Source organism: Oncorhynchus clarkii, chromosome 13 (genome assembly GCF_045791955.1).
Source record: "Oncorhynchus clarkii lewisi isolate Uvic-CL-2024 chromosome 13, UVic_Ocla_1.0, whole genome shotgun sequence".
In the NCBI taxonomy this organism is placed as follows: Eukaryota; Metazoa; Chordata; class Actinopteri; order Salmoniformes; family Salmonidae; genus Oncorhynchus; species Oncorhynchus clarkii.
The window spans coordinates 13,161,232-13,188,461 of NC_092159.1; the positions used below are offsets into that span (position 1 = coordinate 13,161,232).

Below are 27,230 nucleotides of genomic sequence, written 5' to 3' on the forward strand. Positions count from 1 at the left end.
GTGTGTGTGTGTGTGTGTGAGCGCCTGCTTCGGTGTTGTAAAGTGTTATGGTTTTGTTGACTTTGGACGTTGTCAGGCTACAAGGGGAAACGTATCTTTCTTTCTTACACTGATCGCAGACAGTAGGCCTAAACACACACACACACACACACACACACACACACGGCATAACACGCTACTTGCCTACAACCCAGGAGAGTTGATGAACACACACACAGGTGACACAACAATGCCACTTCATTTGTTTGTCTTTGTTTATTAACGTCACGTCTTCGTCATTAACGACACATTCCGTTTAACAGTCCTCGTAAAAAAAACTGAAAGCACACAATGCTCTGATGTCACCAATCACACCTTCTGTCATCTCTAAACAGTCAGTCATGTAAAGCGTTGACCCTTTGGAACAAATACCTACATTTATACATTTGCATTACATGTACCTGTACTTCATTGAATGTGCTGTGTGTATTTTCAGTATATTTCACTTATGATACATACCAGGCACTTGGAAACATAAAAAAATACATCATAATAATTGCAAATCTTAATGTGCAAACGAGGATAAGAAATGATATCCGATGCTGGCCTGCAATAGGGAGGCCATAGTGTCATGTTAACCCTTTGTGCATATGTAGACTTCATATGTACATTCACCTCTGTCCTATTTGTACTTTCTGTGTTACCTCAATATGGGAACCTGAAGTCTCGGGTTTTTCCCAATCAATCTTACAGTTCCTGGTTTGTAACTACATTTAAATTCAACTGGCATGGTCGAGTTGCACGTTGTTACATTGTACTTACAACAACGACTAAGTATTATGTTGAGTGATTTGTCTGTGAATAAATACAAATAATGAAGCTATTATAAGTACTACACAGTTATGTATACACTTCTGTTTATATTGGGTCTACTTATCTAATCAATAAAACCTGGATCAAATAGAAATCCCTAACTTGGCCAATAATACTGGATGCCAGGTGAGTTGTGCAGATCAAATACCAATCCCTACCTTTGAGTTGGATGAGCTATTAGCAAATACTACTTTTCTGAGGTTTGTCGGCTTTATTGAGAAATGTCTGTCGCACAAAGGGTTAATGCGTCACCGTTGGGTTTGTAGATCCTGACATAGGATCCTTGTCTTTGTGTGCGCCCCAAATGACAACCTGTTCCCTATGTAGTGCACTACTTTTGACCAGGGCTGTGGTCAAAAGTAGCACACTACATAGGGAATAGGGTGCCATTTGGGACGCGTCCATTGTCACCAAGTGACAAAATAAGATAGAGAGAGGAACAACTTCAACATTCAACAGAAACGTCTCGTCTTATAACCAGAAAGACAAATAAAACGTGTTTGACTTGTTTGCAGAAGTGATGAAAAGACACAGAGATGTCATACCTATACAAACGTTTTCCACTTATTACCTTGTAACTTCAGGAGCCTATTCCCTACAGGAGATTTTAAAGGCTGTTTGCTGTTGGGACCACACCAGATTTGATCCATTTGTAGGGTAAAAACATACAAGATATAGGTTATTTTAAGCTTAATTCATTCAACGTTATTGAATTTGATCGTCAGTCATAAAGCATGAGGTATGCGACTGAAATGGCACACTATTCCCTTTACAGTGCACTACCTTTTAGGGAATACTATACAGGGATAGGGTGTCATTTCAGATGCAGCCTAGGTGTGTGAAGCCACTGCAGGTCAAGTAGGTTGGTTGAGGGGAGAGGAAGGTGCGGTTCATTGTCAGCGAAACATCATAGCCTTTTTTAGCCAAACCACACCTCTGTCGTCCTGGCAACCAACCTTACAACTATGCAGGTGGCAGTCACATGACAATGGAACTAAATACCACATTCTTAGCTCAGAGGACCCCAGGGTAACCGGGTAACATGAGTGAAGGCTACCCCTAGCCCTGCCTGTGTAAAAAATATATATATATAACAAAGGCAAATCCTAAACTTCCAGTTACATTTGAACTTAGTCTCCCATTGTCATCAATGTTTGACTAAAGTGGAAGTTAGAATCCACCCCATAGATGCATGTAGAATGTAGTTTGACATACGACATGCTTCAACAAGACTGTGTGTGCTCTGTAGTGTGTGTACCACAGATTTCCACTGGCTACCTTGTAACCTTGGGAGCCTATTCCCTACAGGGGATTTTAAAGGCTGTTTGTTGTTATGAGTCTAGAGACTGAGTAGAGGGGGAGGAAGGAGAATAAAGTTGGCCCTAGACACTGATCTAAGGTCAGTTTCGCATTTTCTAATGGTTAAGGATGGTAAGCTGACCCAAGATCTGTGGCTACAGACAACGTCCACACAGAACAATTCAGTTCTGATGTGAGGCTAGAAAGATTAGACAAAATTTACCTGACTCTCTACCTACCCCTGGTGGCCATAATAGTTAAAGACACTGATTTAAAACCCACTGTTATAGTGACTATCCAGACTAACAGTAGCTGTTATCAGTTATAGTCCATAGGGTCTGTGCTGCATACAAATGATGACTAACAAAACACACAGGAGCATATTACCTCAATTCTCTCAATAACTGCTGCTTCTTCTTTACATCATAATGGCGATTACATAAATCCAACTGTGTTGCCACACAAATCATTTGGGAATGTCAATTAGGGATGTCCATTGGGAAAAGTCCATTGGGAAAAGTCCATTGAAAAGTCCATAGGGAATGTTTGAGGTACATTCCCATAGTTTTCTTGTTGTTTTCTTCAGCCTGCTGTTACTGTTTTGTGTTGAAATGAGTTTTTTCATGTCTGAAAAGGAGAATTACCTTTGACCCCCACACAGCTTTTATAAAGCACCTAACCCTCCCCCTCCACACACACCAACTTTCAGCTCCGAGGCATTGTTTAGGCACAAACACACACACAGAAACTTACACACACACCCTGTCCCTTGATCGTAGCAACAGGTGTGTGAGCACGTGTCCCAAGCTGAGCACACACACACCCTGGCCCTAGCTGACAACAGCTGGTTTGAGCACCAGTGCCCCAGGGGATTGAATCACCACCCAGGAGGGGAGGTCCCGCCCCGCCCCTGTCCCTCCGTACCCTCCCGCAGACAAATTCAATACCTCATCCTCCCTCTCCTCTTCACATCCGTCCTCCTCCTCCCCCTCCCTCCTGCTCTCCCCTCTCCCTAGCCGCCCCAGACCCATGGAAGCCAACCCAAACACGGATGCAGTCGAGAGTCCAAACGGGAGCAGGGAGGAATCACACCAACCCAATCCCCCACCTCCACTACCTAGTGAGAACAAGGAGGCTCCAGGGTGACCTAGTCTGCTGAGATCCAGGGGGCCACACATGGCCGAGAGAGGCAGCGAGGCCCCTAGATGGTGGCCCCCTAGGAGAGAAGCCATGGCGGCCCCTCCTGGGATGATAATATGGGCCCCGCCGACATAGCCCATCTCTGAGACCCCTCCACCGTTACCTCCGTGGAGACCACCCCCTTTGAGGAACACCCCGAGCCCGGCTGAGGAGGCCTGTTCCTGGGTCGCGACGAAGTGTCCGTGGGCCTTGATGTGTTTGCGGAGGGAGCTGGGGTCGGTGTAGCGTTTAAGGCAGCCAGCCATCTTGCAGTAGTAGGGCTTGTCCACGTAGTGGGTGCGCGTGTGCTTGAAGCGGTCGCTGGAGTTGGAGTAGCGCTTGCTGCAGCCCTCGTACGGACAGATGTACGGCTTCTCTCCTGGGAGAGGGAAAGAGGAGAGAAGGATGGGTGTGAATTGTCTTGTCAACTGACAGATCTTCAGATTTTGGAATGCATATGGTATTAGCATTTCTTCTTGGACAGGCATGCCAGAAAAGCATCTTTAAATGACGGTGTGCATTAAAGATGATATGCCGGTGTGTGTGCGACATGTATGCATGCCTTAAATCTGACCCGAAGTACCCCACAACCACAATAAAAAACACTGCGAGAGGTTCTGACAAAGAGACATAACAGCACAGCGGACTCTTACCCCCGCGGTTTCCTAACCCCGCGAGACAGCCTTTAGAGGGGAAATAAACAGCTGTTCTTTAGCAAAAATAATCAAACTGACCTGTGTGTGTGTTCTGACCTGTGTGTGTACTGACCTGTGTGTGTACTGACCTGTGTGTGTGTACTGACCTGTGTGTGTGTACTGACCTGTGTGTGTGTACTGACCTGTGTGTGAGCGTGTGTGTATCTTGAGGTTCTCCAGGCGAGAAAAGCTCTTGTTGCAGGTGGGACAGTGGTGAGGCTTCTCATTGGTGTGAGTCCTGATGTGGATCAACATCTTGTACCTGGGGGGGATTACACACACACACACACACACACACACACACACACACACACACACACACACACACACACACACACACACATACAGAGTGAATAAAGCTTTACACACATACAGTGCCTTGCGAAAGTATTCGGCCCCCTTGAACTTTGCGACCTTTTGCCACATTTCAGGCTTCAAACATAAAGATATAAAACTGTATTTTTTTGTGAAGAATCAACAACAAGTGGGACACAATCATGAAGTGGAACGACATTTATTGGTACTTCTGGAGAGAGTTTGCTGCACTGAAAGTAAAGGGGCTGAATAATTTTGCACGCCCAATTTTTCAGTTTTTGATTTGTTAAAAAAGTTTGAAATATCCAATAAATGTTGTTCCACTTCATGATTGTGTCCCACTTGTTGTTGATTCTTCACAAAAAAATACAGTTTTATATCTTTATGTTTGAAGCCTGAAATGTGGCAAAAGGTCACAAAGTTCAAGGGGGCCGAATACTTTCGCAAGGCACTGTATATACAGTGGGGAGAACAAGTATTTGATACACTGCCGATTTTGCAGGTTTTCCTACTTACAAAGCATGTAGAGGTCTGTAATTTTTTATCATAGGTACACTTCAACTGTGAGAGACGGAATCTAAAACAAACATCCAGAAAATCACATGATATGATTTTTAAGTAATTAATTTGCATTTTATTGCATGACATAAGTATTTGATCACCTACCAACCAATAAGAATTCCGGCTCTCACAGAACTGTTAGTTTTTCTTTAAGAAGCCCTCCTGTTCTCCACTCATTACCTGTATTAACTGCACCTGTTTGAACTCATTACCTGTATAAAAGACACCTGTCCACACACTCAATCAAACAGACTCCAACCTCTCCACAATGGCCAAGACCAGAGAGCTGTGTAAGGACATCAGGGTTAAAATTGTAGACCTGCACAGGGCTGGGATGGGCTACAGGACAATAGGCAAGCAGCTTGGTGAGAAGGCAACAACTGTTGGCGCAATTATTAGAAAATGGAAGAAGTTCAAGATGACGGTCAATCACCCTCGGTCTGGGGCTCCATGCAAGATCTCACCTCGTGGGGCATCAATGATCATGAGGAAGGTGAGGGATCAGCCCAGAACTACACGGCAGGACCTGGTCAATGACCTGAAGAGAGCTGGGACCACAGTCTCAAAGAAAACCATTAGTAACACACTACGCCGTCATGGATTAAAATCCTGCAGCGCACGCAAGGTCCCCCTGCTCAAGCCAGCGCATGTCCAGGCCCGTCTAAAGTTTGCCAATGACCATCTGGATGATCCAGAGGAGGAATGGGAGAAGGTCATGTAGTCTGATGAGACAAAAATAGAGCTTTTTGGTCTAAACTCCACTCGCCATGTTTGGAGGAAGAAGAAGGATGAGTACAACCCCAAGAACACCATCCCAACCGTGAAGCATGGAGGTGGAAACATCATTCTTTGGGGATGCTTTTCTGCAAAGGGGACAGGACGGCTGCACCGTATTGAGGGGAGGATGGATGGGGCCATGTATCGCAAGATCTTGGCCAACAACCTCCTTCCCTCAGTAAGAGCATTGAAGATGGGTCGTGGCTGGGTCTTCCAGCATGACAACAACCCGAAACACACAGCCAGGGCAACTAAGGAGTGGCTCCATAAGAAGCATCTCAAGGTCCTGGAGTGGCCTAGGCAGTCTCCAGACCTGAACCCAATAGAAAATCTTTAGAGGGAGCTGAAAGTCCAAATTGCCCAGCGACAGACCCGAAACCTGAAGGATCTGGAGAAGGTCTGTATGGAGGAGTGGGCCAAAATCCCTGCTACAGTGTGTGAAAACCTTGTCAAGAACTACAGGAAACATTTGATCTCTGTAATTGCAAACAAAGGTTTCTGTACCAAATATTAAGTTCTGCTTTTCTGATGTTTCAAATACTTATGTCATGCAATAACATGCAAATGAATTACTTAAAAATCATACAATGTGATTTTCTGGATTTTGATTTTAGATTCCGTCTCTCCCAGTTGAAGTGTACCTATGATAAAATTACAGACCTCTACATGCTTTGTAAGTAGGAAAACCTGCAAAATCGGCAGTGTATCAAATACTTGTTTTCCCCACTGTAAGTGGTGAATATACACTGACTGTACAAAACATTAAGAACCCCTTCTTGATATTGAGTTGCATCCCCCACCCTTTTATTTTGCCCTCAGCCTCAATTCGTCAGGGCATGGACTCTGCTAGGTGTCAAAAGCTTTCCACAGGGATGCTGACCCATGTTGACTCCAATGCTTCCCACAGTTGTGTCAAGTTGACTGAATTTCCTTTGGTTGGTGGACCATTCTTGATACACACGGGAAACTGTTGAGCATGAAAAAACCAGCAGCGTTGCAGTTCTTGATGCACTCAAACCGGTGTGCCTGGCACCTACTACCATACCCCATTTAAAGGCACTTCCAAATGTTGTCTTGCCCATTCACTCTCTGAATGGCACACATACACAATCCATGTCTCAATTGTCTCAAGGTTTAAAAATCCGTATTTAACTTGTCTCCTCCCCTTCATCTACAGTCGTGGCCAAAAGTTTTGAGAATGACACAAATATAAATTTTCACAAAGTTTGCTGCCTCAGTTTATATGATGGCAATTTGCATATACTCCAGAATGTTTTGAAGAGTGATCAGATGAATTGCAATTAATTGCAAAGTCCCTCTTTGCCATGCAAATGAACTGAATCCCCCAAAAACATTTCCACTGCATTTCAGCCATGCCACAAAAGGACCAGCTGACATCATGAAAGTGATTCTCTCATTGACACGTGTGAGTGTTGACGAGGACAAGGCTGGAGATCACTCTATCATGCTGATTGAGTTCGAATAACAGACTGGAATCTTCAAAAGGAGGGTGGTGCTTGGAATCATTGTTCTCCTCTGTCAATCATATGGTCACTTGCAAGGAAACACGTGCCGTCATCATTGCTTTGTACAAAAAGGGCTGAAGAAATTCGGCTTGTCACCAACAACACTCACAAACTTCTACAGATGCACAATCGAGAGCATCCTGTCGGGCTGTATCACCGCCTGGTACGGCAACTGCTCCGCCCACAACCGTAAGGCTCTCCAGAGGGTAGTGAGGTCTGCACAACGCATCACCGGGGGCAAACTACCTGCCCTCCAGGACACGTACACCACCCGATGTCACAGGAAGGCCATAAAGATCATCAAGGACAACAACCACCCGAGCCACTGCCTGTTCACCCCGCTATCATCCAGAAGGCGAGGTCAGGACAGGTGCATCAAAGCTGGGACAGAGAGACTGAAAAACAGCTTCTATCTCAAGGCCATCAGACTGTTAAACAGCCACCACTAACATTGAGTGGCTGCTGCCAACACACTGACTCAACTCCAGCCACTTTAATAATGGGAATTGATGGAAATATATGTAACATATATCACTAGCCACTTTAAACAATGCTACTTAATATAATGTTTACATACCCTACATTATTCATCTCATATGTATATGTATATACTGTACTCTATATCATCTACTGCATCTTAATGTAATACATGTATCACTAGCCACTTTAAACTATGCCACTTTGTTTACATACCCTACATGACTCATCTCATATGTATATACTGTACTCGATACCATCTACTGCATCTTGCCTATGCCATTCTGTACCATCACTCATTCATATATCTTTATGTACATATTCTTTATCCCTTTACACTTGTGTGTATAAGGTAGTAGTTTTGGAATTGTTAGGTTAGATTACTCGTTGGTTATTACAGCATTGTCGGAACTAGAAGCACAAGCATTTCGCTACACTTGCATTAACATCTGCTAACCATGTGTATGTGACAAATACATTTGATTTGATTAGATTTTTTTGGATTGGACTGCTGAGGACTGGGGTAAGGTGCTTTTCTCTGATGAATCCCCTTTCCGATTGTTTGGGGCATCCGGAAAAAAAGCTTGTCTGGAGAAGACCAGGTGAGCGCTACCATCAGTCCTGTGTCATGCCAACAGTAAAGCATCCTGAGACCATTCATGTGTGAGGTTGCTTCTCAGCCAAGAGAGTGGGCTCATTCACAACACAGCCATGAATAAAGAATGGTACCAACACATTCTTCGAGAGCAACTTCTCCCAACCATCCAGGAACAGTTTGGTGACGAACAATGCCTTTTCCAGCATGATGGAGCACCTTGCCATAAGGCAAAAAATGATAACTAAGTGGCTCGGGGAACAAAACATCAATATTTTGGGTCCTTGGCCAGGAAACTCCCCAGACCTTAATCCCATTGAGAATTTGTGGTCAATCCTCAAGAGGTGGATGGACAACCAAAAACCCACAAATTCTGACAAACTCCAAGCATTGATTATGCAAGAATGGGCTGCCATCAGTCAGGATGTGGCCCAGAAGTTAATTGACAGCATGCCAGGGCGGATTACAGAGGTCTTGAAAAAGAAGGGTCAACACTGCAAATATTGACTCTCTGCATCAACTTCATGTAATTGTCAATAAAATCCTTTGACACTTATGAAATGCTTGTAATTATACTTCAGTATTCATATAAACATTTGACAAAAATACCTAAAGACAATGAAGCAGCAAACTTTGTGGAAATCAATATTTGTGTCATTCTCAAAACTTTTGGTCACGGCTGTACAGTGATTGAAGTGGATTTAACAGGTGACATCAATGAGGGATCACAGCTTTCACCTGGATTCACCTGGTCAGTCTGTCATGGAAAGAGCAGGTGTTCATAATGTTTTGTACACTCAGTGTATGTCTTTATAGTAATATGTTAAGAAAGAGTCAGAACATTTTTAATCCACTTTTAAATCTGATTAGGGGCACCTTCATATCTGAAGATCAGAGACCCTCATACCTATACGCTGAAGAATAAGCCCCTCCTACCTGGCGTTGAATCCCCTCCCGTTGCGGGCACAGCCCTCCCAGTGGCAGCAGTACCCAGAATCCTTTTCAGGTTTGACATGGTAGTCGTTGATGTGATCCACCAGGTCCTGTAACGAGTCAAACAGCAGGTGGCACTAGAGAGCAGAGAGAGAGGGAGGAAGAGAGGGATGAGGGAGAGGTAGAGAGAAGGGTAAGGAGAGAGAGCAGAGAGAGAGGGAGGAAGACAGGGATGAGGGAGAGGTAGAGAGAAAGGGAAGGAGGGAGAGCAGAGAGAGAGGAAGAGAGGGATGAGGGAGAGGTAGTGAGAAAGGGAAGGAGGGAGAGCAGAGAGAGAGGGAGGAAGAGAGGGATGAGGGAGAGGTAGAGAGAAAAGGAAGGAGAGAGAGAGAGAGAGAGAGAGAGAGAGAGAGAGAGAGAGAGAGAGAGAGGGAGAATGGGGAAAGAGTCAATTTGACTAGAGCATTTCAGGTAAGTGAACTGGAGCTGAGCATATGATACATGTATATGCTGTATATGAAAAAGTCATACTCATACTTCCACACATTTGAAGTACATGCTGACAGTTATCGCAGTGCAATTCAGATAGTAATGTGTTCTGAATCGATGGATGGATGTACATTTGTCGGGAACATTATGAGTGTGTGAGTACAAAGAAAATACAGGTATAAACAGTAAACTGTTGCGAAGAGTTTTGCAACGTTGCGATTCTGAATGCATCCCAGGGTACTCTATCCCATCCACACACACACCCCCTCTCATGTCCACCTGTCAATCACATACCTTCATCCAATGGCAGGCCAGCTGCTCGTCCGATGAGGGATCGGGTGACGCCCGCTTCTCCCCGGGCTGACCAATGAACATGGAGGAGGGCAGGTTGAACCCGCCCCCTGTGGTCCCGATTGGCAGGAAGATCTGGAAGCCCTGCGGAGAAGCACCGCCTTCCAGGTAACGAGGGAGAGCTGCTTCCTGAGAGAGAGAGAGAGAGAGAGAGAGAGAGAGAGAGAGAGAGAGAGAGAATGATGATGAGAGTGTGTCAACTAAGGGCACAGTCCGTCTGTCTGCCTGCCTGCCTGCCTGTCTGTCAGTCTGTCCGTCTGTCTGTCTGCCTCTCTGTCTGTCTGCCCATCTGTCTGTCTGTCTGCCTGCCTGTCTGCCTCTCTGTCCTCCCATCTGTCTGCCTCTCTGTCCGTCCGTCCGTCTGTCTGTCTGTCTGCCCATCTGTCTGTCTGTTTGCCCATCTGTCTGCCCATCTGTCTGTCTGTCTGTTTGCCCGTCTGTCTGTCCGTCCGTCTTTTACCCCTCCAGCCCTGTTTTAAATCTGATTAAGTGAGAACCACAGTATGCCTGTGTGCAGACAGCGTGCTGGCAAATTAGATTCACTACAGATTTAATTCACTTCTGTCCACTATGTGTGGAGTGTATTCACTAATCAACTATCCCACATTCTGACCGGACTGCCTGCCACACGTAGATACACACACACACACACGCACTCACACACTCCCTAAGATGAACCTCTATACTAAGAACCGCTATAGAGAGAACTCTCTTCTCTCTTACTAAATATTTTTTTCCCTTCAGACACAAAATAGGTCAGTTATGTGTTAAGTAAAACTGTCCCCATTACATTTTCCAAATGTTTCTCACACCATGGGCTGTATTCACAAAGCGTCTCAGAGTAGGAGTGTTCATCGAGGATCAATTCTGCCTTTTAAATCATAATGAATAGGTTACAGGCTCCTACTCTGAGTGTCTTTGTGAATACAGGCCCAAGTTTATTACATACAGGCTCACCCGGCTGTCACCCCACCCATCATTGCACATTGGTTTGACTCAGAGTAGGATCAAGTTGCCCCTACACATACTGACCTAAGATCAGTTTTACGTTATTCCCCTGACTATGTTATGCTATGTTATGCTTGTATAAGCTGATCCTAGATCTGTAGCTAGGGGCAACTTCTTCCTCCCTGTCACACACGCACGCACCAGTGGAGACTGCTGAGGGGAGGACAGCTCATAATAATGTCTGGAACAGAGTACATGGATTGGCATCAAACACATGGAAACTACGTTTGATGTATTTCATACCATTCCACTTATTGCTCTCCAGTCATTACCATGAGCCCGTTCTCCCTAATGAAGGTGCCACCAATCTCCTGTGGCAAGCAGACACACTGACTTACCCTGGAGTAGATGGGTGTGGCTGGGCTGCAGCTGGGTGGGTAGTCCAGGGGTGAGGAGGGGGAGGCAGAGGGGGAGGGTGCATGGCGGGAGGAGGAGGAGGGAGAGGGGGAGGGTGCGTGTCGGAAGGAGGGGGAGAGACTCAGGTCCATGGCAGGGGGGGTGCAGGAACCTACCCTCTCCTGGTGGTACAGGGGGGTACCTGGTGGGGGGAGAGGGGGTGAGGTCAGCATTGGTTAGCAAGGCTATTTTGGTTAGCGAGGCTATCGTTGGTTAGCGAGGCTGTCGTTAGTTAGCGAGGCTATCGTTGATTAGCGAGGCTGTCGTTGGTTAGCGAGGCTATCATTGGTTAGCAAGGCTATCATTGGTTATCAAGGCTATCATTGGTTAGCGAGGCTGTCGTTGGCATAATACTGAGTGTTCAGCTGCAGTCTGCAGTGCCACTCTGCTGTCCATAATGACACACTCACACTCCATAACGACATTTTAAGTGTATACAACAGCGGGTAATGAGAGGAGCATGATGTTGATTTGAGACGTGGTCCATGTCCCAAATGGTACCTTTCCCTACATAGTGTACTACTTTTAACCAGAGCCATATGGGCCAAGTGCACTGTAAAGGGAATACGGTGCCACTTGGGACACAGCATGGACTCACTGGTCTCTAAAACAACGAGAAATGAATAGAGGGATTTATGTGTGTGTGTGTGAGAGAGCGAGAGAGAGAGAGAGAGAGAGAGAGAGAGTGTGTGTGTGAGAGAGAGAGCAAGAGAGAGAGAGAGAGAGAGAGTGTGTGTGTGAGAGAGAGAGCAAGAGCGAGAGAGAGAGAGAGAGAGAGAGAGAGTGTGTGTGAGAGAGAGAGAGAGAGAGAGAGAGAGAGAGAGAGAGAGAGAGAGAGAGAGAGAGAGAGAGAGCGAGAGAGAGAGAGAGAGAGAGTGTGTGTGTTTACCTGGAGAGGGAGGTGGTGAGGGGTAGGTCATCGGTAGGTTACGTAGCAGACGTTGTCGTGTGGCACTGAGGGGGGCGCAGATGGAGGCCGAACATGCCCTCTTTCCCAACCTGACCATCCCATTGGCCTGTGGAAGCTTCAGGTCCAGAGGCTCGTCCAATGATACCATGGCAACTATAGTATTCCCACCCACCAGTAGAGAAGGGACAATCATAATGCTCGTTAGTGAAGGCCATAACCAATCAAAGAGGACAGGAGTTTTTCTAACCATCTGACATGACTAGGAACAACTCTGGTCTTTCCTTTAACTATTCCCCAGTCAGATCAGCTGATCAGGAACAACTCTGATCTTTCCTTTAACTATTCCCCAGTCAGATCAGCTGATCAGGAACAACTCTGGTCTTTCCTTTAACTATTCCCCAGTCAGATCAGCTGATCAGGAACAACTCTGATCTTTCCTTTAACTATTCCCCAGTCAGATCAGCTGATCCAACTCTGATCTTTCCTTTAACTATTCCCCAGTCAGATCAGCTGATCAGGAACAACTCTGGTCTTTCCTTTAACTATTCCCCAGTCAGATCAGCTGATCAGGAACAACTCTGATCTTTCCTTTAACTATTCCCCAGTCAGATCAGCTGATCAGGAACAACTCGTCCAATGATACCATGGCAACTATAGTATTCCCACCCACCAGTAGAGAAGGGACAATCATAATGCTCGTTAGTGAAGGCCATAACCAATCAAAGAATAACAAACAATCACATTTCCACTAGTAGGACAGGAGTTTTTCTAACCATCTGACATGACTAGGAACAACTCTGGTCTTTCCTTTAACTATTCCCCAGTCAGATCAGCTGATCAGGAACAACTCTGATCTTTCCTTTAACTATTCCCCAGTCAGATCAGCTGATCAGGAACAACTCTGGTCTTTCCTTGAACCTTCCACTTTTCAGGGAAGTTAGGAACAAATATACACAGGCAGTTAGAAAAGCTAAGGCAAGCTTTTTCAAACAGAAATGTTCCTCCTGTAGTACTAACTCAAAAAAGTTCTGGGACACTAAAGTCCATGGAGAATAAGAGCACCTCATCCCAGCTGCCCACTGCTCTGAGGCTAGGAAACACTGTTACCACCGATAAATCCACTATAATTGAGAATTTCAACAAGCATTTCTCTACGGCTGGCCATGCTTTCCACCTGGCTACCCCTACCACGGTCAACTGCCCAGCACCCTCCACAGCAACCCGCCAAAGCCCCCACCATTTCTCCTTCACCCAATTCCAGATAGCTGATGTTCCGAAAGAGCTGCAAAATCTGGACCCATACAAATCAGCCGGGCTAGACAATCTGGACCCTCTCTTTCTAAAATGATCTGCAGAAATTGTTGCAACGCAGGTAAAACTAAATGTATGCTATTCAATCGATCACTGCCCTCACCCGCTCGCCTGTCCAGCATCACTACTCTGGACGGCTCTGACTTAGAATACGTGGACAACTACAAATACCTGGGTGTCTGGTTAGACTGTAAACTCTCCTTCCAGACTCACATTAAGCATCTCCAATCCAAAATTAAATCTAGAATTGGCTTCCTATATCGCAACAAAGCATCCTTCACTCATGCTGCCAAACATACCCTTGTAAAACTGACCATCCTACCAATCCTCGACTTCGGTGATGTCATCTATAAAATAGCCTCCAACACTCTACTATCACAGTGCCATCCGTTTTGTCACCAAAGTCCCATACACCACCCACCATTGCGACCTGTACGCTCTCGTTGTGGTTGGCCCTCGCTTCATACTCGTCGCAAAACCCACTGGCTACAGGTTATCTACAAGTCTCTGCTAGGTAAAGCCCCGCCTTATCTCAGCTCACTGGTCACCATAGCAGCACCTTCTTGTAGCATGCCCTCCAGCAGGTATATCTCACTGGTCACCCCCAAAGCCAATTCCTCCTTTGGTCGTATTTCCTTCCAGTTCTCTGCTGCCAATGACTGGAACGAACTGCAAAAATCTCTGAAGCTGGAGACTCACATCTCCCTCACTAGCTTTAAGCATCAGCTGTCAGAGCAGATTAACAGATCACTGCACCTGTACATAGCCCATCTGTAAACAGCCCACCTATCTACCTACCTCATCCCCATACTGTATTTATTTATTTGTCTTGCTCCTTTGCACCCCAGTATCTCTACTTGCACATCTACCATTCCAGTGTTTAATTGCTATATTGTAATTACTTCGCCACCATGGCCTATTTATTTCCTTATCTTACCTCATTTGCACTCACTGTATATAGACTTTTTGTTTTCTTTTGTTCTACTGTATTATTGACTGTATGTTTTGTTTATTCCATGTGTAACTCTGTGTTGTTGTATGTGTCGAATTGCTTTGCTTTATCTTGGCCAGGTCGCAGTTGTAAATGAGAACTTGTTCTCAACTAGCCTACCTGGTTAAATAAAGGTGAAATAAAATTTTCAAAATTAAAAACTACTCCCCAGTCAGATCAGCTGATCAGGAACAACTCTGTGTCTTCCTTTAACTTCCCCAGTCAGATCAGCTGATCAGGAATAACTCTGGGTCTTCCTGTAACTTCCCCAGTCAGATCATCTGATCAGTAACAACTCTTGGGTGAATTTTTCTATATTTATCCAACTTCAAATAAATCCCAATAGCCCCACTTCTGTAATTCTGTAGATCTGAATGGAGTAGATAGTATAGTAATCCAAAAGCTAAGTATTATAGTACGGTATGGTTATCCTATCCTATCCTGTAGCTAAGTATTATGGTATGGTATGGTTATCCTATCCTATAGCTAAGTATTATTGTACGGTATGGTTATCCTATCCTATAGCTAAGTATTATGGTATGGTATGGTTATCCTATCCTATAGCTAAGTATTATTGTACGGTATGGTTATCCTATCCTATAGCTAAGTATTATGGTATGGTTATCCTATCCTATAGCTAAGTATTATGGTATGGTATGGTTATCCTATAGCTAAGTATTATTGTATGGTATGGTTATCCTATCCTATAGCTAAGTATTATTGTATGGTTATCCTATCCTATAGCTAAGTATTATGGTATGGTATGGTTATCCTATCCTATAGCTAAGTATTATGGTATGGTATGGTTATCCTATCCTATAGCTAAGTATTATGGTATGGTATGGTTATCCTATCCTATAGCTAAGTATTATTGTATGGTTATCCTATCCTATAGCTAAGTATTATGGTATGGTATGGTTATCCTATCCTATAGCTAAGTAGTATGGTATGGTATGATTATCCTATCCTATAGCTAAGTATTATGGTATGGTTATCCTATCCTATAGCTTAGTATTATGATATGGTTATCCTATCCTATAGCTAAGTATTATGGTATGGTTATCCTATCCTATAGCTAAGTATTATTGTACGGTATGGTTATCCTATCCTATAGCTAAGTATTATGGTATGGTATGGTTATCCTATCCTATAGCTAAGTATTATTGTATGGTTATCCTATCCTATAGCTAAGTATTATGGTATGGTATGGTTATCCTATCCTATAGCTAAGTATTATGGTATGGTATGGTTATCCTATCCTAAAGCTAAGTATTATGGTATGGTATGGTTATCCTATCCTATAGCTAAGTATTATGGTATGGTTATCCTATCCTATAGCTAAGAATTATGGTATGGTATGGTTATCCTATCCTATAGCTAAGTATAATGGTATGGTTATCCTATCAAATAGCTAAGTATTATGGTATGGTTATCCTATCCGATAGCTAAGTATTATGGTATGGTATGGTTATCCTATCCTATAGCTAAGTATGATGGTATGGTATGGTTATCCTATCCTATAGCTAAGTATTATGGTATGATATGGTTATCCTATCCTATAGCTAAGTATGATGGTATGGTATGGTTATCCTATCCTATAGCTAAGTATTATGGTATGGTATGGTTATCCTATCCTAAAGCTAAGTATTATGGTATGGTATGGTTATCCTATCCTATAGCTAAGTATTATGGTATGGTATGGTTATCCTATCCTATAGCTAAGTATTATGGTATGGTTATCCTATCCTATAGCTAAGTATTATGGTATGGTATGGTATGGTTATCCTATCCTATAGCTAAGTATAATGGTATGGTATGGTTATCCTATCCTATAGCTAAGTATTATGGTATGGTATGGTTATCCTATCCTATAGCTAAGTATAATGGTATGGTATGGTTATCCTATCCTATAGCTAAGTATTATGGTATGGTATGGTTATCCTATCCTATAGCTAAGTATTATGGTATGATATGGTTATCCTATCCTATAGCAAAGTATTATGGTATGGTATGGTTATCCTATCCTATAGCTAAGTATTATGGTATGGTATGGTTATCCTATCCTATAGCTAAGTATTATGGTATGGTTATCCTATCCTATAGCTAAGTATTATGGTATGGTTATCCTATCCTATAGCTAAGTATTATGGTATGGTATGGTTAAACTATCCTATAGCTAAGTATTATAGTACGGTATGGTTATCCTATCCTATAGCTAAGTATTATGGTATGGTATGGTTATCCTATCCTATAGCTAAGTATTATGGTATGGTTATCCTATCCTATAGCTAAGTATTATGGTATGGTATGGTTATCCTATCCTATAGCTAAGTATTATTGTACGGTATGGTTATCCTATCCTATAGCTAAGAATTATGGTATGGTTATCCTATCCTATAGCTAAGTATTATTGTATGGTTATCCTATCCTATAGCTAAGTATTATGGTATGGTATGGTTATCCTATCCTATAGCTAAGTATTATGGTATGGTATGGTTATCCTATCCTATAGCTAAGTATTATGGTATGGTATGGTTATCCTATCCTATAGCTAAGTATTATGGTATGGTATGGTTATCCTATCCTATAGCTAAGTATTATGGTATGGTTATCCTATCCTATAGCTAAGTATTATGGTATGGTATGGTTATCCTATCCTATAGCTAAGTATAATGGTATGGTATGGTTATCCTATCCTATAGCTAAGTATTATGGTATGGTATGGTTATCCTATCCTATAGCTAAGTATTATGGTATGATATGGTTATCCTATCCTATAGCTAAGTATTATGGTATGGTATGGTTATCCTATCCTATAGTTAAGTATTATGGTATGGTATGGTTATCCTATCCTATAGCTAAGTATTATGGTATGGTTATCCTATCCTATAGCTAAGTATTATGGTATGGTTATCCTATCCTATAGCTAAGTATTATGGTATGGTATGGTTATCCTATCCTATAGCTAAGTATTATAGTACGGTATGGTTATCCTATCCTATAGCTAAGTATTATGGTATGGTATGGTTATCCTATCCTATAGCTAAGTATTATGGTATGGTTATCCTATCCTATAGCTAAGTATTATGGTATGGTATGGTTATCCTATCCTATAGCTAAGTATTATTGTACGGTATGGTTATCCTATCCTATAGCTAAGTATTATGGTATGGTTATCCTATCCTATAGCTAAGTATTATTGTATGGTTATCCTATCCTATAGCTAAGTATTATGGTATGGTATGGTTATCCTATCCTATAGCTAAGTATTATGGTATGGTATGGTTATCCTATCCTATAGCTAAGTATTATGGTATGGTATGGTTATCCTATCCTATAGCTAAGTATTATGGTATGGTATGGTTATCCTATCCTATAGCTAAGTATTATGGTATGGTTATCCTATCCTATAGCTAAGTATTATGGTATGGTATGGTTATCCTATCCTATAGCTATGTATTATGGTATGGTTATCCTATCCTATAGCTAAGTATTATGGTATGGTATGGTTATCCTATCCTATAGCTAAGTATTATGGTATGGTATGGTTATCCTATCCTATAGCTAAGTATTATGGTATGGTATGGTTATCCTATCCTATAGCTAAGTATTATTGTATGGTTATCCTATCCTATAGCTAAATATTATGGTATGGTATGGTTATCCTATAGCTAAGTATTATGGTATGGTATGGTTATCCTATCCTATAGCTAAGTATTATGGTATGGTTATCCTATCCTATAGCTAAGTATTATGGTATGGTTATCCTATCCTATAGCTAAGTATTATGGTATGGTATGGTTATCCTATCCTATAGCTAAGTATTATGGTATGGTATGGTTATCCTATCCTATAGCTAAGTATTATGGTATGGTATGGTTATCCTATCCTATAGCTAAGTATTATGGTATGGTATGGTTATCCTATCCTATAGCTAAGTATTATTGTATGGTTATCCTATCCTATAGCTAAATATTATGGTATGGTATGGTTATCCTATAGCTAAGTATTATGGTATGGTATGGTTATCCTATCCTATAGCTAAGTATTATGGTATGGTTATCCTATCCTATAGCTAAGTATTATGGTATGGTTATCCTATCCTATAGCTAAGTATTATGGTATGGTATGGTTATCCTATCCTATAGCTAAGTATTATGGTATGGTATGGTTATCCTATCCTATAGCTAAGTATTATGGTATGGTATGGTTATCCTATCCTATAGCTAAGTATTATGGTATGGTATGGTTATCCTATCCTATAGCTAAGTATTATGGTATGGTTATCCTATCCTATAGCTAAGTATTATGGTATGGTATGGTTATCCTATCCTATAGCTATGTATTATGGTATGGTTATCCTATCCTATAGCTAAGTATTATGGTATGGTATGGTTATCCTATCCTATAGCTAAGTATTATGGTATGGTATGGTTATCCTATCCTATAGCTAAGTATTATGGTATGGTATGGTTATCCTATCCTATAGCTAAGTATTATGGTATGGTTATCCTATCCTATAGCTAAGTATTATGGTATGGTATGGTTATCCTATCCTATAGCTAAGTATTATAGTACGGTATGGTTATCCTATCCTATAGCTAAGTATTATGGTATGGTATGGTTATCCTATCCTATAGCTAAGTATTATGGTATGGTTATCCTATCCTATAGCTAAGTATTATGGTATGGTTATCCTATCCTATAGCTAAGTATTATGGTATGGTTATCCTATCCTATAGCTAAGTATTATGGTATGGTATGGTTATCCTATCCTATAGCTAAGTATAATGGTATGGTATGGTTATCCTATCCTATAGCTAAGTATTATGGTATGGTATGGTTATCCTATCCTATAGCTAAGTATTATGGTATGATATGGTTATCCTATCCTATAGCTAAGTATTATGGTATGGTATGGTTATCCTATCCTATAGCTAAGTATTATGGTATGGTATGGTTATCCTATCCTATAGCTAAGTATTATGGTATGGTTATCCTATCCTATAGCTAAGTATTATGGTATGGTTATCCTATCCTATAGCTAAGTATTATGGTATGGTATGGTTATCCTATCCTATAGCTAAGTATTATAGTACGGTATGGTTATCCTATCCTATAGCTAAGTATTATGGTATGGTATGGTTATCCTATCCTATAGCTAAGTATTATGGTATGGTTATCCTATCCTATAGCTAAGTATTATGGTATGGTATGGTTATCCTATCCTATAGCTAAGTATTATTGTACGGTATGGTTATCCTATCCTATAGCTAAGTATTATGGTATGGTTATCCTATCCTATAGCTAAGTATTATTGTATGGTTATCCTATCCTATAGCTAAGTATTATGGTATGGTATGGTTATCCTATCCTATAGCTAAGTATTATGGTATGGTATGGTTATCCTATCCTATAGCTAAGTATTATGGTATGGTATGGTTATCCTATCCTATAGCTATGTATTATGGTATGGTTATCCTATCCTATAGCTAAGTATTATGGTATGGTATGGTTATCCTATCCTATAGCTAAGTATTATGGTATGGTATGGTTATCCTATCCTATAGCTAAGTATTATGGTATGGTATGGTTATCCTATCCTATAGCTAAGTATTATTGTATGGTTATCCTATCCTATAGCTAAATATTATGGTATGGTATGGTTATCCTATAGCTAAGTATTATGGTATGGTATGGTTATCCTATCCTATAGCTAAGTATTATGGTATGGTTATCCTATCCTATAGCTAAGTATTATGGTATGGTTATCCTATCCTATAGCTAAGTATTATGGTATGGTATGGTTATCCTATCCTATAGCTAAGTATTATGGTATGGTATGGTTATCCTATCCTATAGCTAAGTATTATGGTATGGTATGGTTATCCTATCCTATAGCTAAGTATTATGGTATGGTATGGTTATCCTATCCTATAGCTAAGTATTATGGTATGGTTATCCTATCCTATAGCTAAGTATTATGGTATGGTATGGTTATCCTATCCTATAGCTATGTATTATGGTATGGTTATCCTATCCTATAGCTAAGTATTATGGTATGGTATGGTTATCCTATCCTATAGCTAAGTATTATGGTATGGTATGGTTATCCTATCCTATAGCTAAGTATTATGGTATGGTATGGTTATCCTATCCTATAGCTAAGTATTATTGTATGGTTATCCTATCCTATAGCTAAATATTATGGTATGGTATGGTTATCCTATAGCTAAGTATTATGGTATGGTATGGTTATCCTATCCTATAGCTAAGTATTATGGTATGGTTATCCTATCCTATAGCTAAGTATTATGGGATGGTTATCCTATCCTATAGCTAAGTATTATGGTATGGTATGGTTATCCTATCCTATAGCTAAGTATTATGGTATGGTATGGTTATCCTATCCTATAGCTAAGTATTATGGTATGGTTATCCTATCCTATAGCTAAGTATTATGGTATGGTTATCCTATCCTATAGCTAAGTATGATGGTATGGTATGGTTATCCTATCCTATCCTATAGCTAAGTATTATGGTATGGTTATCCTATCCTATAGCTAAGTATTATGGTATGGTATGGTAATCCTATAGCTAAGTAGTATAGTATGGTATGGTTATCCTATAGCTAAGTATTATGGTATGGTATTGTAATCCTATAGCTAACTATTATGGTATGGTATGGTTATCCTATAGCTAAGTATTATGGTATGGTATGGTTATCCTATCCTATAGCTAAGTATTATGGTATGGTTATCCTATCCTATAGCTAAGTATTATGGTATGGTATGGTTATCCTATCCTATAGCTAAGTATTATGGTATGGTTATCCTATCCTATAGCTAAGTATTATGGTATGGTATGGTTATCCTATCCTATAGCTAAGTATTATGGTATGGTTATCCTATCCTATAGCTAAGTATTATGGTATGGTTATCCTATCCTATAGCTAAGTATTATGGTATGGTATGGTTATCCTATAGCTAAGTATTATGGTATGGTTATCCTATCCTATAGCTAAGTATTATGGTATGGTTATCCTATCCTATAGCTAAGTATTATGGTATGGTTATCCTATCCTATAGCTAAGTATTATGGTATGGTTATCCTATCCTATAGCTAAGTAGTATGGTATGGTATGGTTATCCTATCCTATAGCTAAGTATTATGGTATGGTATGGTTATCCTATCCTATAGCTAAGTATTATGGTATGGTATGGTTATCCTATCCTATAGCTAAGTATTATGGTATGGTATGGTTATCCTATCCTATAGCTAAGTATTATTGTATGGTTATCCTATCCTATAGCTAAGTATTATGGTATGGTTATCCTATCCTATAGCTAAGTAGTATGGTATGGTATGATTATCCTATCCTATAGCTAAGTATTATGGTATGGTTATCCTATCCTATAGCTAAGTATTATGGTATGGTTATCCTATCCTATAGCTAAGTAGTATGGTATGGTTATCCTATCCTATAGCTAAGTATTATGGTATGGTATGGTTATCCTATCCTATAGCTAAGTATTATGGTATGGTATGGTTATCCTATCCTATAGCTAAGTATTATGGTATGGTATGGTTATCCTATCCTATAGCTAAGTATTATGGTATGGTATGGTTATCCTATCCTATAGCTAAGTATTATTGTATGGTTATCCTATCCTATAGCTAAGTATTATTGTATGGAATGGTTATCCTGGAGCTAAATATTATGGTATGGTAATCCTATAGCTAAGTATTATGGGATGATAATCCTATAGCTAACTATTATGGTATGGTATGGTAATCCTATAGCTAAGTATTATGGGATGATAATCCTATAGCTAACTATTATGGTATGGTATGGTAATCCTATAGCTAAGTATTATGGGATGATAATCCTATAGCTAAGTATTATGGTATGGTAATCCTATAGCTAAGTAATATGGTATGGTAATCCTATAGCTAAGTAATATGGTATGGTAATCCTATAGCTAAGTATTATGGTATGGTAATCCTATAGCTAAGTAATATGGTATGGTAATCCTATAGCTAAGTATTATGGTATGGTAATCCTATAGCTAAGTAATATGGTATGGTAATCCTATAGCTAAGTAATATGGTATGGTAATCCTATAGCTAAGTATTATGGTATGGTAATCCTATAGCTAAGTAATATGGTATGGTAATCCTATAGCTAAGTATTATGGGATGATAATCCTATAGCTAAGTATTATGGGATGATAATCCTATAGCTAAGTATTATGGGATGGTAATCCTATAGCTAAATATTATGGTATGTTACTGGGCATGAATACAATAGCGTGACCCAGATCCAAACTGCTTTTCCTCAGTAGCCACAGGCAATTAACTGTAACATTGAGACATGGCTCTCTGTGCATATTTCCATCAACTGGGTGGGACTGGGTATGTTCAGAAGCAACTTTCTCACACGCAACAAGAGCTTTCACACACGTTTCATACACACGTTACACACACATCATTCTACACACACGCACAGAGGCCTTTACACACACATCATGTTACACACACACACACATACACGCAAATGTTGCACACACACAAGAGCTTTTGCACACACATATTTGTTACACACATAACAAATGGATGAGTGGGGGGGATGAGTACAGGGCAGAGTATGTGTTTGTTCGCCCCATACACTTCCTCACTGAGCCATGGGATGGGGTCAGCTGCTCTTTGTAGAAAGAAGCCCCTCTCTGCTTCTCTCAGAGAAGCCTTTGTCCCCCTCTACCTCCCATAGAGAAACAGACTGGGGCAGTGTGGTGTGTGTCTGAATGAGATAATTGTGTCTCCCTTGGGCCTCCCATGTTCGACACACATCTACACTCCCCTCTTACACTCCCCTCTACACTAAAGTCTACACATACACCCACTCACACTTGTCTCAACAAGCCCACTTGCTATCTCTCTGTCTTTCATTTTATTCCTCTCGTAAATGTGCAATTGCACACACACACACACTGTCCCATTTTCTCATACGCTCAGACACACACACGTCAGCAACTCCCTGTACAGTACAGTGGTTCTGTGAGAGAGAACCACACGTCTGTTAGGGCTGCTAAACACTAGTGGAAGACTAGGGGAAGATCCACCCGTCTCACAGCATGCTGCGAAGAGTACATGTCTGACCTGTCAACCAAACGCTCACTTAAGATGCCCCACAAACACTCACACTGTATGCACACACACACACATATACTGTATGAACGCACGCATACACACAGTATGCATTGCACTCATGCACACACAAACTTGTACGTACACACTTACAAATGTGCACACACACAGACCCCACCCCCCCTTTCCAGAGTCAGCAAAAAAGGTTTGACCCAGTGAACTCCTTAGTGAGCGTCAAATCCTGACTCCAGATTTCTGTGAGTGACTGTGTGAGGTCAGAGTCTAACACGGATCTGTCAATGACATCAGTGTGTAGCTGGTGGTGAAAGCTTGGACAGAAGAGGTCAGTGACAGTTAGTTCAGGTGCTGAGGAGGGAGACGTCACTATACTACACCAGCTGCAGCCAGCTTCAGAACAACACACACACACACACACACACACACACACACACACACACACACACACACACACACACACACACACACACACACACACACACACACACACACACAGTTTCATTTATTTATTCACAAAGGCAGCATTTTCATCTACTGACCTCTTTCATTAAAGCTTCCCTTATCAGCTCCACATTAATGTCAACGAAGGGTAACAGGGCTATTAGAGCCATAAAGTCTGGTATATTAACACATTTTTACAGTAAACCCACTGAACTGGAATAAGTGTAAACCTGTTGGGATACACACTGCAATTGTATAATACAGAAAAGATCTCCAATATGCAGTAATATAGAACAGACTCCTCACCACAATGAAGTCAGTGTTACAGTTAGTTACACACACGGTAGACATACAGTACACACACACACACACTTCTCACTGCGTGCCAACTCACTACAGTGGCTCTGCATTCCATAAGAACCTCCCTAACTTCTCACACACACTGCTATTCAGAGTATTGTTGAGGCATGCACATATACCACCATATGTATGCAGACACACACACACAACACACACACTCACGGCTCCCCCTTCCTCTCACTCTTTTCCTCAATGACCTCCCTTTGGGCAGAATGCCCAGGCCCCCTTACTGATCCCCCGCCACCCAACACACACACACACACTGCACCACAGGCAGTCACACCCCCTCTATACCCCTTAGCTCTAGAGTACAGTATGTCTCACACACACACACACACACACACACACACACACACACACACACACACACACACACACACACACACACACACACACACACACAGTGGTGTATCACACACCCTGAGATGAGAGATTCTTTCCTCCTCAGACAGGAAACCTTCGTTTCCACGGCGCCCTGAGCTGGCCTCTCCCTCCTCTGTACACGCCTCTCCCTTGCCCTCTTTCACTCCTTCTCTCTCCCTCCCTTCTTCTTTCTCTCCTTCCTGTGGCGTTCCTTTCCTCTGTATCGTACCCCCTTTAAGCCTCTCCCTTGCCCTCTTTCACTCCTTCTCTCTCCCTCCCTTTTTCTTCTCTCCCTCCTTCTCTCTCTCATTCTTTTTCCTGTGGCTTAATTTCTTCTCCAAATCCTCAGATGTATCATAACCCCTAACGCCTCTCTCTTTCCCTTTTTCACTCCTTCTATCCCTCCCTCCCTTCCTGTGGCTTGCCTTAAACTCTCAACTCTATCATACCCTCCTAACGCCTCTCTCTTGCCCTCTTTCACTGCTTCTCTCGCTCCTCCTTCTCTTTCTCTCCTTCCTTTCCTCTCTCTCCCTCTCCATTCCCTCACTCCCTTTTTCTCATAAACTCCCTTTTTCTTGTTGTTTTCCTCTACTATTCTTTACTCTTGTATTTCATCCACTCTCTCTCTGTCTCTCCTGCTGTTTGTCATAAGACTGTTTTTTCTCTTTCATTTTGTTTTTTAAGGGAATGTCTCTTCATACGTTTGTTAGTTATGTCTGTTCTGACTTTTTATAAAAGTTATATTCTTCTATTTCTTCCTCTCTCGTCAAATGTCTCCATCCCTCCATCCCACTATGTCCTTATAAGGCATTATGCAACAGCATATGCACTTTCTCTCTGTGTCTAAAAACCAAGCCTTTATACATGCATATAATGTTGCAATGGTATTGCATAAAGCCTTATAAGGACGTAGTAACGATAATGCTGTTGATCCATCTTCAGTTTTCCACCTTCACAGCCATTGAACTCTGCAGCTGTTTTAAAATCCCCAATGGCCTCATGGTGACATCCCCTGAGCAGGTTCCTTCCTGTCCTGCAGCTCAGTTCAGAAAGACGACTGTATCTTTCTTGTGTCTGGGTGGTTTAATACATCACCCTCAGCATAATGATTCAGTTGACCATACTTAAAGAGATATTCCATGATTTATTTGCTATTGTTACCCATCTACCAATCACAGCCCTTCTTTATGAGGCTTTCAAAAAGGTCTTTGTAGTTGAATCTGTGCTTGAAATTCAATACTTGACTGAGGAACCTTCTTAAGCCAAATTTTACTCTTGAACTAATGTTGTTTTGTCTATGGGGTGAATTCTTTTGAAACAACTATATTTTAGTTATTTCATTTTTTATTAATGTTAACATTTATATAATTTTCTTTTCACTTTGACATAATGGAATATTTTGTACATATCATATCAATCACGCAACAAAATGCGAAATGTGAATACTTATGATACTCACTATAACTAACAAATGTATGGAGAAGAATTGACAGAGAGGGCGAGAGAGAGTGAGAGCGAGAGAGTGAGTGCGAGAGTGAGAGAATGAGAGAGAGCGAGAGAGAGAAAAGAGGAGAGAGAGCGAGAGAGAGAGTGAGAGAGAAAGGGAGAGAGAGAAAGGGAGAGAGAAATGGAGAGAAAGGGAGAGAGAGAGAGAGAGAGAGAGAGAGAGATGGAGAGAAAGAGAGAGAGAGAGAGAGAGAAATGGAGAGAGAGAGAGAGAGAGAGAGAGAGAGAGAGAGAGAGAGAGAGAGAGAGAGAAAGGGAGAGAGAGAGAGAAAGGGAGAGAGAGAGAGAAATGGAGAGAAAGGGAGAGAGAGAGAGAGAGAGAGAGAGAGAGAGCGAGAGAGAGAAATGGAGAGAAAGGGAGAGAGAGAGATTGCCTTCACTGAAGTACAAGGAAGAGAGCTGAACTTGGACACCTGTTGTAGTACTGTGGTGAGAGAAAGAGTGAGATAGATAAGAGAAATACAATAAAGAATTCCATTCAAACGAGAGAGGGAGATTGAAAGGGGGATAGAACTGGTAGATGGAGAGAGAGAGAGAGAGACGGATAGTGAGTGTATAAGAGAGAGGGAGGAGAGAGAACGAGAGAGAGACAGAGAGAGGGATAGTGAGTGTATAAGAGAGAGGGAGGAGAGAGAACGAGAGAGAGACAGAGAGAGGGATAGTGAGTGTATAAGAGAGAGAGACAGAGAGAGGGATAGTATGTGTATAAGAGAGAGAGAGACAGAGAGAG

The 27,230-nt window shown here is 41.6% G+C and overlaps 1 protein-coding gene across 3 annotated transcripts in view; it reads right to left on the minus strand.

The window, feature by feature from the left end:
- Positions 1-230: 230 nt before the first annotated feature.
- Positions 231-27,230, minus strand: part of LOC139424423 (GLIS family zinc finger 2a) — a 44,778-nt gene continuing 17,778 nt past the window's right edge. Inside the window, exons 2-8 of one of the 3 annotated variants that reach the window (XR_011635937.1) lie at positions 12,343-12,516; positions 11,396-11,595; positions 9,993-10,178; positions 9,213-9,346; positions 4,169-4,287; positions 1,001-3,709; positions 237-949 (exon numbers count right to left, since the gene is read on the minus strand). Coding sequence is in view for 1 of the 3 variants with exons in the window: in XM_071176212.1 (XP_071032313.1) it covers positions 2,982-3,709; positions 4,169-4,287; positions 9,213-9,346; positions 9,993-10,178; positions 11,396-11,595; positions 12,343-12,511 (1,536 nt within the window). In the remaining 2 variants the exon portion in view is untranslated. Of the gene's footprint in view, positions 3,710-4,168; positions 4,288-9,212; positions 9,347-9,992; positions 10,179-11,395; positions 11,596-12,342; positions 12,517-27,230 lie in introns of all 3 variants that reach the window. The other 2 variants (XR_011635938.1, XM_071176212.1) reach the window with 2 other exon arrangements.